The 18031-nt window shown below is 41.0% G+C and overlaps 1 protein-coding gene across 2 annotated transcripts; it reads left to right on the top strand.

Annotated features, from left to right (window-relative positions):
- The first annotated feature begins 593 nt into the window (after nucleotides 1–593).
- LOC124268035 (location of vulva defective 1-like) lies at nucleotides 594–9671 on the top strand. 2 transcript variants are annotated; one of them, XM_046703041.1, is made up of 8 exons: nucleotides 595–1340; nucleotides 1797–1895; nucleotides 3280–3384; nucleotides 4317–4394; nucleotides 4846–4947; nucleotides 8002–8073; nucleotides 8927–8993; nucleotides 9438–9671. In XM_046703041.1, exons 1-7 carry the CDS (start codon nucleotides 644–646, stop codon nucleotides 8983–8985), a joined length of 1212 nt encoding a protein of 403 aa, XP_046558997.1. In that variant the 5' UTR covers nucleotides 595–643; the 3' UTR covers nucleotides 8986–8993; nucleotides 9438–9671. The 2 variants fall into 2 exon arrangements, with proteins under 2 accessions (XP_046558999.1, XP_046558997.1); XM_046703043.1 differs by lacking the exon at nucleotides 1797–1895 and having other exon boundaries at nucleotides 594–1340.
- Nucleotides 9672–18031: the final 8360 nt, after the last annotated feature.

Below are 18031 nucleotides of genomic sequence, written 5' to 3'. Positions count from 1 at the left end.
ATTCGCTACTGGGTGGGGGCGGCGAGGTAGCCTTCTGGTGTCCGCGATGTTGCTGGAATATTGCTACAAGCGGCGTACTCACTCACTCGCTGCGCGGTGAGGAAAGGCAAATCATTTCTTTAGATTACACCTACTTTCCTGTGCATAATTAGAAAAAGGTCATAGAATGATTATAAGCCTTTCGAAGAAAATGTAAACTGAATGATTATGCACACATTTTGGGTTTCACTAACAAATGTTAAAGTTTGTCGTTACAGTGCCGACTTTTTGAGATCGCGTTTTCAAGTACTACCAAGAAGAATATTTGGTTGTGTTTTCGAATTTGTTTTGGAATTATAAATGTGTTGAACAAAACATGAGGATGACATGAAATCAGTTGGTGTAAAGTACATGCATTCCCCACTGCATAATACGGGAAGCGGCCTCCCCATCAAATATGCCTATTGTAGGATACACAGTGCTTCAAGTTAACTGGTATTGACATCAGGAAGAACATACTTGGAAACAAAAGCTCATTGTTGCTGGGACTTTACTGCCATGGAGACCAATGAAAGTTAGCAATACGTAGTGTTAAATGAACTTCCTTGTTCTTCAATATTTAGTGAATGTAATTTTGTCATTTGTATGCACTAACTTGATAGCCATGGATGTGAAATGCCTGCTAGTTTATGTCATCATCATGACGACCCAGCAAGTTATCAATGGGCATAAGCTTCGACCTGTGTACAAGAAATTGTCCCGTCTTAAAGATGCAGTCTATGCACATCGGGCGCAATGGAAAAACGAAATGAAGATTTTTCACAACATCATTGAAAGGAAATTCTTGAACAGAGTTGTACGTGAAACGCTGCCAAATCTCATTGAAAAGAAATTGTTGGACATTTTGAAGTCTGGTGTGCTGGACATCGCCATCGACGACTACAACTACCAAAGGATTAACCGAATGTACCGTCAACATCAACTGATCAAGGTTCACTTGAACTGGACATATCGCCAGTTGGTCGGGGTTATGGCGCTGGTGAGCAAGTCCAATCGAGAATCAAAAGAGCTGACTCGGCAGATCAAGTCTCTGCAGACCAGTGTTAATGGATTCAAAAGTAGTTTCAATGAAATCCGTGAAGAAAATGTTCGTTTGAAACAAACCTTGAGTGGGATCGAGAACCAAGTGATGGAATTGTCATCTTGTTTTCCGTCGGATACATCATGTGGTGTGGTCAAGGACAGGAGCACCCGTGTGGTCTCCATCAATACCTGGGACACTGCCCTGACAACTGAGTTCTCTAGTGGATACACAGCAGAGGATGTTGGGCATGATGAATTGCTTTCCACGATTACACCAGGTAGGTGCTCACTGACCTCCCCCTGGCAACAACCAACATACACACCACCCCAACCCTACCTCCCACAATACTTAGCAACATTGTTGGGGTTATATGCATATGATAAGGTAGTCATTACTGAGTGAACACTCGGATTATAATAGAATCGAATCTTTAACCACTAGTCTACCCCACCAACCCCGCAGATGTTAAGATAAGCATTATTGAGGTGTATACCAAGATGATAAGAGAATAATTACGAACGGGTACACACAGAGTGTAAGTGAATCATTATTAAGACAAACTCGCAGATGAAATAGAATCATTAGTGAGGGTTCACGCAAATGAGAGAATCAGTGTACAGTTATTCCTTCATTGTGGCATTTATTTGCTGTTGGTCGCCTCTTTTGAAATTTGATTTGATCTTGTACATAATACAACGTAGATATGTGTATTCTGCATGTTTCACTCTTACAGAGGTGACGTTAACCCACGAAACGCCTGTTTTGACAACTGAGGCTGAGAAGCAGGACAAAGAGAGCGAGACCTTCTCCATGCGTTCCGGAGAGCATACAGGTTGTGTACCTCATCAATGTTTCGTAATTCGTCCTTGTACAGGAAAGAGACAAACAAATTGACTGGATTGATTTCCCATGTAAACGTATCGTCAACAGCACCGTCATTAATCATATAAAGCATTAAGAACTCATTAATATCAGGGTACTGTGACATTAAATGTTTTTGCTGTTTATGAGTCAAATTAGCGTATTGTGATGGTAACATGGACTGTCCCCCACACACGATGTATTATGATGGTAACAAGTTCTGTGCCAGACACACGATGTATTATGATGGTAACATGGTCTGTGCCAGACACAAGATGTATTATGATGGTAACATCGTCTGTGCCAGACACACGATGTATTATGATGGTAACAAGGTCTGTACCAGACACACGATGTATTATGATGGTAACAAGGTCTGTGCCAGACACATGATGTATTATGATGGTAACATCGTCTGTGCCAGACACAAGATGTATTATGATGGTAACAAGGTCTGTGCCAGACACATGATGTATTATGAAGGTAACATATGTTCTCTGCCAGACAGACGACGTATTATGATGGTAACATGGTCTGTGCCAGACAGACGACGTATTATGATGGTAACATGGTCTGTCCTAGACAGACGACGTATTATGATGGTAACATGGTCTGTCCCAGACAGACGAAGTATTATGATGGCAACATGGTCTATCCCAGTCATGCGATGTATTATGATGGTAACAAGATCTGTGCCAGTCACATAATGTATTATGATGGTAACATGGTCTGTCTCCGACACACGATGTATTATGATGGTAACATGGTCTGTCTCCGACACATGATGTATTATGATGGTAACAAGGTCAGCCCCATACAGACGACGTATTATGATGGCAACAAGGTCTGTGCCAGACACACGATGTATTATGATGGTAACATTGTCTCTGACAGACAGACGACGTATTATGATGGTAACATTGTCTGCCCCAGTCACGCGATGTATTATGATGGTAACAAGGTCTGTGCCAGACACACGATGTATTATGATGGTAACAAGGTCTGTGCCAGACAGACGACGTACTATGATGGTAACAAGGTCTGTGCCAGACACATGATGTATTATGATGGTAACATGGTCTCTCCCAGTCAACGCTTACCTGGTCTCAGTTCATTTCCTCTGGTGATATAGTCGTCTAAGGCGCCGCAATTCCCTGTGAAGAGCTGGGGCCCCTCGTCTCACCCAAAACCCATAATTATGAGTTCGAATCCCGTTTGCCCCGATTATAGTTCTAGCGCTTTCAGTACCATAGCGTGGCTCGTGGATTTCACAAAGGGTAAATGTCCTCTCTCATGAAGCCGAGAAACAGTTCAGCTTAGCTCACTCAATCAGTCATGTCTTGAATATGTTTCAGACCCAGCCGTGCACACGTTGACGCCGACAACCGACGTCACGGACAGTTTCGCTGAAGACCTTGAGGATGAAAAACTTATAACGCTGATCCCGAGGCAGAGGTTTGGTAGGTTACTGATTTTGCATCAAAATTCAAACCATATACGTTTTTAAAAGCATTTGAGTGTATCTAAATGTGTACTAGGGATAACAACTGCTCTTCGATTCACATATGGAGTCCGGTAGCGAGAGAGAATGCCCTTACGTGTGTATATCAATATGAACGCTGCACTATGAGTGAGTGAGTGAGTTATGATTAAACGTCACATCGGCAATATTTCAGGCATATCGTGACCGCTGCACTATGAAAGTGAGTAAGTGAGTTAATATTTAACGTCACATCGGCAATATTTCAGCCATATCGTGACGAGAACATGTTTGACATGGAAATGGAATATATGTTAAAAAAACTGTCGACGAAGGACAGTAAAACAACTAGAATATCACAATTAGAATTAAAACTAGTGTAGAAAGTTAAAACTGATAGCACTATTTGGACAATACAACATAAAAACAGGCTATAGATCGCCAACAACTGAAGGTGGATCACCATACTAAGGACCATGGGGACTAACAGTACCTTTGCTACCTGCATGGACCCTAGTTGGATTTAAAATAAGGATTTGTAGCGTTCTCTACATTTTACGAGTATAGGTTCCAGATGTTTATCCTCAACAAGGTATATTACAGTGAACCTGTGTGGACCTGATAGTGTCGAGTTATCCGTAGTTCGAGACAAGCGCAATGTTGGACTAGAAAGACCACAAGGTCTGATTCGGGACTATTCAGTAACAGCAATGTAAAGGAAATACATTGATGGGATGGCATTGACGAGGATCTCAGGATAGGAATCATTGGGTTCTGTTCTCTGATCTATGAATTCATCCAAAATTGAACCGTTATTGTTGAAAATTAACATGTACTGGACAAATACGTGCAGTGATATACATATTATTTCATTATTCATTATTTCAAATATAAAATCTACTGCACTTTCAGAAGGAATTGCTACAGAGAAAACGGCGTCTGAGACGAGGTCGTTATCGTCACCGTCGGGCAGAGAAACCACAACATCAAGTAGGACTGTGTTTGGAATGTCTCTTACCAAGCGATACTTATGAGTCAATTATATTCCCGATTCAAATTATGAGTTCAACCTGTGATTACAAACCCGTGCTTAGCTGACAAATCTTAACATTCTCTTGTCATAGACATAACCTGTTTCCAGAATGTAGGCATTTAACTTTGCGACCTTTTTTTTTTTCTGTTGTTCTGTGGGTTAAATATACGACTCTATGTCCGACGTTTCGAAACCATCTTTTAGTAGTTAAATTATTGTAAGAACATTTAATTTAAAACCAAAACTGTTTTGTAACGTAAACAATGAAATCTAAAAAAACACGTGTTGACAAAGTATGGAAATGTCATACAGTACAGTGAGTGAGGTTACCATAAGTTTAAAGCTGTCCCAGATCTAAAATTTAAAAATAATGGGAGAATTGGGAAATAGTAATGATTTAATTTACAGATATCGCTCCGCATCCGTCTTCGTCTTTGACGACGATCACCGCAACTACATCCACTACCCACACAGATCAGGCAGAAAGATCGACGTCTAAAACTCTCGCTGGTATGTATATTTGCATAACCTGGCAGTAAGTCCGTTCGATGGTCCTATGATAAGTCTAGTACTTATAGTATGACCAGAAATTATTGAGAATTTTAGGAATATGTTAAATTGGATTTCTAGTATAAACAACCTTGACCAGCTAAGTGCTTGGTTTCATTCAAGAGAGACAACTCCATTAATCCTTTTTCATTAGTTTTGTGAAGAGTTATACCCCTTTGTTTACTTGCTAGCAGACGACATTTTCAGTTATCCTCAGAATGGATTATTTAGAGAAGAGGGAAGTTGATTTTAGAGTATTATAACAAGGACATCAGATCAGCTAAAGTGATTTCAAGTGGAACAGGCATCCCTTTGTCCACTGTTTATCGTGTTTTGAAAAATATTGCAAATGGATATGGCATTGAGCACCAGGCGGCTTGGTATTTTTGTTTCAAAAAACAAACAAAGGAGTTTAGAAAACTTAAGGCTGGATTTGATTGATAGAGGTACTTTGGCTGTCTGTAAGGAGACAATTAAAACTGAGCTGCATGCAATGGGTTGGAAGAAAAGTCGAGGAATTCCATCACCGATCATGAAACCTGAACAAAAGGAGCGAAGGTTGAACTGGTGCTTACAACATAGATATTTTAACTGGGACAATGTGATTTTCTCAGATGAAAGATCTGTGTGGCTGTTTACTAATACACTGAAATTCTGGACCAAACAAACTGAAACACCTTTGTATTTGAAGGGAATATGAACAGTGAGCGGTACACCGATATTCTCGAGGGACATTTACTTCCATCTGCTCACGTGTTCTATGGAAATTTTGGATTTCCCAGCAGGATAACGACCCAAAACATCGTTCAAAGCATTCACAGGCCTGGTTTCGGACCCAAAATATGACATTATTAGATTGGCCAAGCTATAGCCCTGACCTATATCCAATAGAAAATGTTTGGGGACTTTTGAAGGAAAGTGTCAATAAGAAAATCTGACAAATATTGCTGAAATGAAAGAAGAGGTGGTCCGATATTGGGACAGCATGGACCACGACTTTCTAACTTCTTTGATCAGTAGTATGCCCCGCCGCATTGAAGCCTGCATTGCTGCCCATGGTGACTTTGACAAAATACTAACTGTTCACCTGTCTTTGAATCTGTGTTCTGAGTTCTGTTCTGCTAATATTCACATTTAATACGTGAGTAATGAGTGAAAAAAAATATAAAAATGTACAATCTTTAAATTCTCAATAATTTCTGCTTGTACTGTAGTCTAAGGGGTAGTGCGTTAAGCCTATGATCCTGATATCGAATCCCAGAGAGGCCTCTATTATGTATCTTGGTTCCTTAGCACCATACGCGTGCCTGTGAGTTTCCTAAAAAGTTGCAAACGCCACAGACGCGCATCACTCAATGACTCTCCATGATGAAAGTGAAATGTGTCTACATCAGCGTCAAACTAGACCCACACTCACATCCCAGCTGGACACAACACATAAAGCCATGTCACAGTGTTTTGTTTGTTGTTTAACGCCGCACTCAGCAATATTCCATCGGCTTGTAAATAATCGAGTCTGGAACAGACAAACCAGTGACAGACATCACAAGCATCGACCTACGCAAATGGGATACGATTACATGCATTAACCAAGTCAGCGAGCCTGACCACCTGATCCCATCAGTCGCCTCTTACGACAAGCATGGGTTACTGAAGACCAATTCTAACCCGGATCTTCAGGGATCTGATATTACAGTCCTGCTCAAAGTGTACGTGATCATTTGGGTAAATGAAATACAGCATAAAAACTTTTATTTGGAGAGACGTGATGAAGGAAGTCGGAACTAGACATTTCATCACAATGACCGTTCCGGATATGTATGTTGATGTCTGAAAATAGCATGAAGGGTTCGGAATAAGCGCGTGGTGTAAATGATGAAACCCCGGGAGATAATTGGCTGAATGATGTGTAATTTGATAAGGGGATGCTGTTTTGATAGGCTCATTGTTTTTCCAACTGTTTGAACATATTGTTTTCATTTACAAATATACATTATAAGTTGTTCACTGGTCACGAGGGGGGCATGGATTGACGTACCCTCGATGTTTTTTTCATGTTTCCCTCGCCCTTCGGACAACGTATTTATCTTACCGAACACCTTAATGTTAATTTTGAATTGTTTGAATCACGGGTAAAAATGTTTTTGTAGCCATCGCTAGATTTTGCTGACAAGAAAAACAGATTTAGAGTTATCTCCCTTCCATCGATTTGCATTTGCAAAACATCGGTAATTTCCGTACATCCTACGTGATCATTCAATGTTATTCGAGATAAAAGAATTACCACCATGAAGTACAGAATGAGTTGCCATTAAAAGCGGAGTGTCAGTGTGTAGTAACAGTATTACATCAATTATATGCAGGATATACAGAGGAAGAAAATGGCAGTGTTTAGCGTTTGTTCCAGAAAATAATACTTCAACCAAACTAACTCACATTATGACAACTTCAGCACTGTCCCCATGGTCCCTAGTATGGTGATCTACCTTCAATGGTTGGCAACCTATAGCCTGTTTTTATGTTGTATTGTCTTCGTAAATAAAAAAACCCCAAAACATCTGTGATACTCTAGTTATTTTAGGGTCTGAGTGTTTGACAATTTATATTTATTATGTATGCAAAACGTTTCACGTCACCATATGGCTGAAATATTGCCGAGGTGACGTTGTACTTTAACCTCACTCACTCACTCACTCACTGATAACTTCAAAATATATTGAACATTAAGACATTGTAGGTTACGTGTTACTTGCAGTAACTGCATGAAAACCCCCTTTCTACCAACTAAGCGATCAATCTCTATCAACTTTACTTGGTGTCGGATCAAATAAAGTTTAAAGTCCCGCAAATGACATGCAAACTGAAGGGTATTATTCGAAATAATTGACAACACGAACAACAACTGTTTGGATGTTAGGATGTTTAAGTACTGCTATACAATGCATTTGCTAGAACTGAAAGATCTATCGAATCCTTATGTCACATTACCTTAATCAAATACAATATCATTTTTAGCAGCGACAGTCGTGACGGAGGCATTGGCAACTGCTGCGGAAGACCGAATGATTTCGACGACTAAAAAGCAAAGTACGTTTTATCAGTAGAAGGGACATTATTTGTAAATGTCAGAGACATTTAAAAGGGTCAATATATCAATGTGGGATACGCTGACGGAAGAAGGATGTAGGAAAACTGGAAAATTTCGAAGGGCGGTTGTTTATGATTCGGTTGGTAGGAAGGACACAAGAAATGTATGAAACAGTTTGAATATATCAGATTAGAGGACATTGGGGTATAGGTGAACACCGTGAACCTTCCATCACAGGCAGTCATCGTATATGAGGCAAAAGAAGCTATTCTGACTGTTTTCTCAAACTACCCCGACCGAATCAGGTGTTTTCAGGCCACTGATATTGTGGCGTAAAATAACGTATAAACAGGTCTTAGGCCATTGCTGCGTCGATCACGTGAGTCAGACTTAATATTCAAAATGATACGTTAATAGGCCTGCAAGTGCCCAAAATAAATGAGGTGTGTTCAAAGCCTCATGCAACTCCTTCCAAACAAGTCTTTTGGTCAAGATTACAACCCTGAAGAAATCAGCAAAGATTTGAAATAGTTTTTTTTGGGTAGACATGTGGATATATTTCCACATTCGGCGGATGAGTCACAATATTTCCGATTTGGACCTTTACTCTATGTTCTTATACCTATCCTAAATTAACAGTTGACCTGCCGCTGCATGTGTTTGTGACGGGTTACCTTTTTGCAACATCTGTCACTGTTTCATGAGTCATCATAAAGACATGCGTATGATAAAGTCTTAGTTGTACAAGGGACTCTGCTTTTAGTAAAGATATCTTATGGTTATTGAATATGTTTGTATGATCGCTTGTTATTCAACAAAGTCGTGTTTGATGAAATAACGTTAATATTACAGCCACCACAACAAGACCAGGGGACGCTGTCAGGGACATACTGAGTTTGATCAAGAACTGAGAGGCATGGTAAGATTTTCTCTAACTACTGAAACACTAGTATGCTACAAACCTGTTAAAGTTGAAGGGGGCGGTGGGGTAGCCTAATGGTTAAAGCGTTGGCTCGTCACGCCGAAGACCCGGGTTCGAATCCCCACATAGGCACAATGTGTGAAGCCCATTTCTGGTTTCCCCCGCCGTGATGTAGCTGGAATATTGCTAAATGCGGCGTAAAACTAAACTCAGTCAGTCAGTCAGTCAGTCAAAGTTGAACTGGTAAAGTTTTAACATAGTGCCGAGGAGCAGTGGGGCAAACCTGTGGCCATTGGCGCTGGCTGATCACGTGTAAGAGGAAGTCTCTATATCACACATAGGTGCACAGTGCCAATATCTGAACTCTGTTTCATGTGTCACAAAAGGATGAAGATGTAGTCACTTTGAAGTATTATACAATTTTCTTTCCGTTTACTTCAGATATTGGAAGTTCGATCATCACTTGCTCAACTGATGTACGGGAGCCACCAGGGACTTTCATGTGTATAGATTTAATTATGATCACCCGAGTCTGAAGAAGGAGGTCTGGGGCGGATGTTCGGTTTTCTTTACCCCTAATTTGTAAAAATTCTATTCATTTTCTCTTTCCCTTCCTTTCGTTTTTGCAATGAGGTGAGGTATTTTGATGGAATGTGTATCGGTATATTTCATAATAAACTCTGGATACAATGTGTGAAGCCCATTTCTGGTGTCCCACGCCGTGATGTTGCTGGAATATTGCTAAAAGCGGCGTAAAACCAACCTCAGTCAGTCAGTCAGTCATAATAAACTCCCTTGCCAAGAACTTCACAATTGAATACATGCCTTGGTATTTGTGGCGAGTATGAAAGAGAATTAAGCCAGCATAATGTCAACCATATCTCGACGGCATGTTAAAGAGGCATTCAAATCAGTGGTTGAATGCATCAGCAATACCCCAAGTCATCGAGTTAAGATGATACGCAGTAACCCATGAAGATGGATTTTAAAATCTGTATCAGAATCTACCCGAGGTTAGGTGTCTGTGTTTGAATAAGCCCCCAATTTTTAAACAACTATAATCATGACCATTACGAAGTGCACGACGATTGCACCAAGATAAACAATCAGGATGATGTGTGTATTCAAACCAACCATTATCAGATATGGTCGAAGGGACGCAACTCAATATATTCGCCCCAAAATAACCACAACATATATACATCACAGTTGAGACATTGTACAATCACCAATACACGACCAGTTTAATTAACTGGCAAATCAAGAAATGGGGAGGTAGCGACTAACAGAAAAACACACACTCCGAATGAGTGTATCCGAGTTGATTCGAACAGAGGCGTGCAAAATAGAGGATTAAACAAATCACAAATGTTATAAACAAAAATCTTTATTAGGTTAGTAACATTCGTCAAAATACCGCAATACTGCCGCACTGAGCACTATCCCAGCTATATGGCGGCGGTCTGTAAATAATCGAATCTGAACCAGACAATCCAGTGATCAACAGTATGAGAGCATCAATCTACGCAACTGGGTTACGATGACCAATGTCAAGTCAGCGAACCTGACCACCCGGTTCCGTTTGTCGCCTCTTACGACAAGCCTGGTTTACTGAAGACCAATTATAACCCGGATCTCCACGGGTCCCGTTTAAGGAAACGACATAAGACCAAAAGAATACCAAAATGTCAGTGCCTCCACCTGTACGTGCTAAGCGTACCATACAGTTATATGCTAGATTCTAACCAAGACGACGCATGTCTCTAACTACACTTGACACACGTCTAAACAGTAACCCCTAAGTGGTATTAAGTTATTCAGAAAAAATATAGACAAACTGCCTTCTGTACCATTACTCTGGAGGTGAGGTGAGGTGAAATTGGGTTTAACGTCGTGCTTGAGAATATTTCGCTCATATGACGACGTGCGGCTTGGATGTGCGGATGCTGGTACTAGCCCAGATGTAAGCTGGTTTTATAGTGCTAGCCCACTGAGATACCATGCCGCAGTGAAGCATGAATACACCACTCAGACACATTATACTGACTCCGAGCCGACCAGTCCTTGTTGTACCCATTAATACCGAGCGCCAGGCAGAGACCAACAAGTACCATATTTTAACGTCTTTTGCATATGACGCGGTCGGGGATCGAACCCGCGACCTTCCGCTCTCCGGGCGGACGCTCTAACCACTACACCACGGAGGCGGTTCCATTACTCTGGAAAATGTATATATGTTACAATTAAAGGTAACATAAGTGTGTTACCGTGATCTTTCATCCGTGGCACAAATTGGCCACAATGTTACCATGGTTCGTCCTAAATCCAATAACCACAGCTATAATTTTGTCGATCCGGAGCTTTCTATTTTTCTGTTCAGAAGGACAACGTATCTGGTCTGTGGAATAAACAAGCAGCCAAACTATAGGGTTCCTCCATACATCCATCTGAATCAGAATCGTTCGTCTCGTTTTCCGTTAAAGATATTCTGTGTTTTTTCTGGGGCAATATATCTCAATAAAGACATCTCAATCAAGCAGGCAAGACATCGAATTCATCTTAAAATTCTTCATCTGTTCAAGATCACCCAAGCACTTTATATTAAGCTCGTTGAGCCTTTCATTTCAACTTGGCACTCTCGGATGATGGGCAGCTGTATTGACCAGCAGTCAAAGTAATGAGATTTCATATCGTAATAGTAGGAGGAAAATGAACAGTGTCTCATCGCATTAACTGATGGTCATCCAGGTTGACCTTGAGTGTGAGCAGAATACAGAAGTGAGACCAACGAACCCATATGACGTTGGACGTCGATAGCAAGTGGGAGACCCTATTCAAGGGCATAGCTGGCATGTTGTCTTGGTATCTATGGTAAGCCAAGCTTGTCACCACTCACCAGCTCGTGTGGCCTCTATGTAGATAGTATAGTATAGTGTAGTGATAGTTTTCTGTCTCCGCCTTTAAAAGGTGAGCTGAAATGTGGTTTCACGTCGCGTTCATGATTTTTGAGACAATGTGCTAGCCTTGTGGTTTAAGCGTTCGCTTGTCTCGCTTAAGAACTGGGTTCGATTCCCCACATGGGTACAATGTGTGAAACCCATTTCTAGTGATATTACTGGAAGTTTGCTAAAAGCAGTGTAGCACTACACCCAGTCACTCGTTCAAGTTTTTTGTGATCATATTGCGATGTGCTCTCACGTGTGAATACACGACATCAGCCGATTGTATTAGTAGGAATTAATGCTTGTTTTATAGTGCCGACGCACCTGGGGACCATAAATAAAATAAGACTACCAGACCATTTCGATACCCCACATGGGTACAATGTGTGAAGCCCATTTTGTGGTGTTCCCCACCGTAATAGTGCTGGAATATTGCTAAAAGCGGCGTAAACCTAAACTCACTCACTTCTCTGAGCCGACAAATCTATACTTTATCACTCGTATGGCGAACTTATATCTAGATTTTAGTATGACGAACAACCGAACTTTCGCTGTCTGACAGTGAGTGAAAGGGTTGGGTTGTACGCAGCTTTTAGCAATATGTCAGCCATATAACGGCGGGGGACACCAAAATGGGTACTCATGTGGGGAATCGAACCGCGCCTTTGGCGTGACAAACGAACGCTTTACCCAGTAGGCTACCCCACCGCCCCTCGCTATCTGGCAGAGGCGGTCCGGGAGTGTTACTGAAGAAAAAAAACAGGATTTGTAGGCTGTGTGAGAGATCGGGGAGGCATAGAAAAACCTCTCGTGTTTACTGTTATCACATAAATCTTGACAGTAGGAACAGTGCATTGCATACATAATGTCACTTTTCTATAGTGGAGAGAATGGATATGTACATATTAATCTTTCGCCATGAGGATTTACGAAACCACGTTGACACAATATTTATACTTTAACACAAATCTAACAGTCGTACAGCTAAAGCCGCTTCGTGGAACGGGTCCTAACACAAAGAGGTTCATCCTGTAGAGTTACGTCCCCTTGTCCGAGGTGGTTCTCTGTCGTGTACTCTTCACTGTACCTCACTCACTCACTTGCTCACTGACCGCCTCCGTGGTGTAGTGGTTAGAGCGTCCGCCCGGAGTGCGGAAGGTCGTGGGTTCGATCCCCGACCGCGTCATACCAAAAGACGTAAAAATATGGTACGTGTTGGTCCCTCCCTGGCGCTCGGTATTAATGGGTACAACAAGGATTGGTCGGCTCGGAGTCAGTATTATGCGTCTGAGTGGGGTCTTCATGCTTCACTGCGGCATGGTATCTCAGTGGGCTAGCTCTATAAAACCAGCTTAAGTCTGGGCTAGTACAAGCAGCCGCACATACACATACACACGCATGCACGTCGAAATATTCTCAAGCACGACGTTAAACCCAATTCCACCACCACCACCACCACTTGCTCACTTGCTGGTAGGATGTGGATAATGTCTTAATATCACATCCAGCCTTTAAATTGGCTTTTATGCGTTATTGGGTAATTAATTTTCAGTAATGCGTGGATGTCAACAAGTTTGGCAATTAGCAACGCAAAAACTCTCAAAGCGACCACGAAACTGCCTCTTATTCCCAAATTATCCCTACTTCTTTTTAATGAGTTGAAGAGCACATAAACAACGAGATCTTGTCTTTCGGATAAACGTGCCAATAACACTTTATGTGTTTTTTTGTAGCTACAGCGACCACCACCATATAATTTGTAAGATCGGGGACAATTGATATTTGCTCCTAGCGGAAAATAGCCAGACAATCGCTTATGTGATGCTTGAACCATAGATATCTGTTCATCGGCGTTCAGCCAGTCGGATAAATCAAATTCGAAAGTAGCGAATGGTCGTGTATGTGTGGGTAATAGTTGTATGTACAAAATAGTTTGATGAAGTGGAAAATAAGAACAAAAATCCAAGTGTAGCGGATAATCGAATGTGGCGACTACCTGGAAAGTCGGATATAACGAATAGGAGATGTAGCGAATAGTCGAACGTAGCTAACAGTCTGATATAGCGAATATTCGGATGTAGCGACTAGTTTACACGTGGAATAGCTCGATAAAGCGAAAGTTAGGATGTAGGACAGTCTGATGGAGATGGAGACCATCTTTCAGTGTTGTCACAACCCCTAGTGTACAGTACACAACTCTGTGCACTCAAAAGAACCCACGGATCCGTTGGTATATGACCAGATGGTGACATGTATACGTGCAAACACCTATTTGCGGGTACAGCAACGTGCAGTAAACTTGGAGAAGGTACTGTGACTTTGTGTCCCAGTCCACCCAGTTGTGAATGGGTACCTCGTAAAGATGAGAAAGCCTTAAAACTCGGTGCGCCTAGTGGCTGCAAGAGTTGTAGGGAGATTGATAATACGATGTGCCGTTCAGACTGACATCCAGTGATCGAGGGAAATACCAGCGCCTTGAGCATGTACTAGTTACGTGGATATGTGCGCTTTATCATATAATAATAATAATCTTATTTGCTGGCTGATGTTAGCAAGATTGAACTATAAAAAGAAAGCAGGTACAAAAGTATAAAATTACTGCAAACCTTTTAAAACGATAACGTTGTGTCTACTGTAGTTACGATAAAACGTTGTTTTATTTCACATCAGTGGTTTATTGCAATGTTATGGCAACGTTCAGGCAAAGCGAATTAAACACGTGGGCTACACACGACACTGTAAAGTAACTTAGCACAAATTCTCAACACTAATACGTCTCTGATGCCGACACCGACTGCCGATGGTCCTTGCTAAAGACATTCATCTCCATTATTTTCTCATCTATGCACATGGAAGAATTCTCTGACGCATTAAACAATCGCTTGAAGAAAAAACCCTTAATTTAGATAAAGATAGGAATGTACAAGAGGTAAACATAACCCTCAAGTGAACTGCTGGCCAAAAGAAAGAATATATACTATCAAAAAAGGAAACGCATAGGCGTTTTGTATTTTAAAAAATCTATTAATTACCCATTGTGTTCAAACAATCGTCCAAATATGTAACAAAAGTATTTATAACATGATTTTACACAATTGCACAAGTAAAACATCGACTTTACCTGAAAATGTTGATTTAGATGAGATTTCTTACAACGATTAGAAAGGCATCGCCACAACGCACTAGCAATCACCTTCTAGTTGAAATTGTGCAGCAAAGAGCATGCACTGTCTGGCTATAGAAATCCAGATTACTTCCGGAAATCGACATTCGTTTTGATGGAGTTTCAAGGTCAAATGACTACGCCACGTCTTGACACTGCGACACGGAACATCGCCATTTAAAGAATGCGCGCTGGAGATTAACAGTCTTCTGTTGCCAGGCTTCTGAATGTTGGTCTGAGCACGATATCACGGCTTGCAGCTTGTTATGACAGGCATAACAAATGACCGTCCCCGTAGAGGAAGACCTCGAGTCAACGATGCAGCCCAAGATCAGTACATCCGGGAAGTACATTTGCGTGATCGTACTGCTACGGATGAGAACACAGCAGCCAGGGTGCCTTGACTTCGGGGGATATCCGGTCAAACTGTACGGAACTGGTTGAGAAAGATTGGACTGAGAGGGACTACCCGACGTAGGGACCGTGCTACGTCGTCACCATCGCGTTCAACGTCTCCGTTATCTAAAATTATCCACTTGGTGGTGACATTTCCTTCCTCTAAACTGATGTAAATTCATGTACTAAAGTCTATTTGTGGACGAGTTATACATGTTTGAAAATACAATAATTTCGCAAGAGATTTCTGGGTTATGCGTTTCCTTTTTTGAATAGTATACTTGAAAATTTGGATTTCACCAACAAAATATAAACGTTATCAATGGCTACAAGGCTAAACACAATCGCTGATACACTGCAATAAAGTAAACGCCCAAGACACCACTATGATACCCGTATGAACCAGTTTAACGTGCAAATATGCATTTCTTTGTTTGCAGGCCCCACCAAACAGGTGCATAGTTTATTTTGCCCGACAGGTTATTTTATGAATTCAGACATATCTACGACTCCAAGCTTATTATACAGTTGTTTAGATTCATAAGATAACAATCAATAACATTGCCCACTTTTTCGTAATACAACACATCAATGAATTGCGCCTTTATTAACTCATAAACTATTTCCTGCCTCTATGTACTATGTTTAATTTCAGCAACCGATCTGTGAATTGTTTTAAAGATTTACAAAAAGATAATGTTAAGTGTAAACATGTTTTAATGCTAGACAGGATGCACTTGCTGTTTTCGTAACCCTTGACTTCACTGATTGTGAATCGTCTCAGTGACGTATTGATATACCTTTCACATATTTTGCCCTCGACTCCCAGAAGAATTGGTTTCGTTAGGTATTGAGATTGAGCGCCTCTTGCGGTGACGTTATTTTTAATGCCAGAGCAAACCATCAGGAGTTGATCTACACAGATACCAATCAGTTTACGTGTGTCAGTGTAGCATAATATAATTACCATTGTACCTGAAATATCATCGCTAGTGTAATCTGTATGTTGGAAAAAGTATATATACACATCAGATAAATCTTTTTACATCGGTTCGGGTTAATCATAGACATAGCACTGTAATAAACGTTGAAAGGTCACACGTGTCAGCTCATACATTCTATATAATCTTACTGACAGTTGAATACTTTCACGTTGGGTGTAAGGGAAGGTTTGTTGGTAAGTCTGTACGAGCCATGAAACCAGGACAAACTGACGCTTGATCACCCGATCCTCTTCAGACGTACAAAATCATCATTGGCTATTAAATGGCGATATGGTGTTATTGTCGGTACTGTTCATCGTCAATGGTCAAGACGACCCAAGTGATTTGTAAAGGAACCTTGAAGATAAGTACAAACATCCACCATACGGTCTGTGACCTTCTGCACAGAAAAATATGTTTGACTGTGAGCTACCTTACCGTTGACCACAGACTGAAGCTAAGCTCCAGACTTGTGGTCAGGTCTCCTTCTCCTTCAAGAAGGCCTAATATGATCAACAATGCTGTATAGCAAATTGGATGACGAGTTTAGGTTGACCGTAAATCGTCCACCAACAGAAAATGAGATCGTTCACCATGACCAATTGCCTGGGTTCTTAAATCGTTCACTAACAGTTTGGTGGTGTCGGTCCAAGGATGAAAGCTCGAAAACGGCACAACACTAAGCATTCACATTTGGCACAAAGATAGGTCGATAATTACTCTAAATATTGGTGTATTTGGTTTTCGTGTATACAGAAATTATACCTAAAACTTTGATATGTTTATGCATCTTTACGGAAACATAGCCGCAGCTTGACATTGTTTTACAGGCTCATGGGCTAGTATAATGACAGAATGGAAAGATATTTGGTGGAATTACGCACAGGTGTCTTCCATTTTACAGCATGAATTTTTGGGACAATGTGGCCTATACAAATACAAATATTGACAATTTCCCTACACCTAAAAATTAAAATCAGCTCACCCCGAGCGTGATAAATCGTTCACTTCCTGCTATGAAATATTTCCTGCCGTTCACCGCTCCTGCGGTGTGAAAAGTGATCCATCGATTGAATCATTAAAAACCTTTCATAAACATCTATTTCAAGACTGTGACCATGACTCACCATGCCTTGACAACGTTGTAGTTCCATTTAACACCTCACCAGGCCAACGAACAATCGGTTTGCAATAGTCAAAACTGCACGATCTTGTGAATATTGAGAAAGTTAAAAACAATTCTTTCACAGGTTAAATGTCAGAGGTAAAACTATCTCTTTTTACGACGAACATAACCCACACTAAACCCCTATATCTCACCCATCTTCCTATTAATATACCACATATAAATGGTCCGTGTCGGAATTGTAATATGGTGTGGGTTAACAATTCAATAATCTAACAATTACTGTTGGTGCATATATATACTTTCCATCGAGAAGAAACACGTGTCACATGCGACGCCATTGTTTACAGAGAGGGTGAAAGAGATGCACACGTATCCCTTTCTCTCGTCTCGTGTTATCCTTTCATTGCGGCCATAATTGAAGG

Source organism: Haliotis rubra, unplaced genomic scaffold (assembly GCF_003918875.1).
Source record: "Haliotis rubra isolate DU_JTF1 unplaced genomic scaffold, ASM391887v1 Scf1357, whole genome shotgun sequence".
Classification (NCBI taxonomy): Eukaryota; Metazoa; Mollusca; class Gastropoda; order Lepetellida; family Haliotidae; genus Haliotis; species Haliotis rubra.
This window is presented reverse-complemented; position numbering and strand designations above follow the sequence as displayed.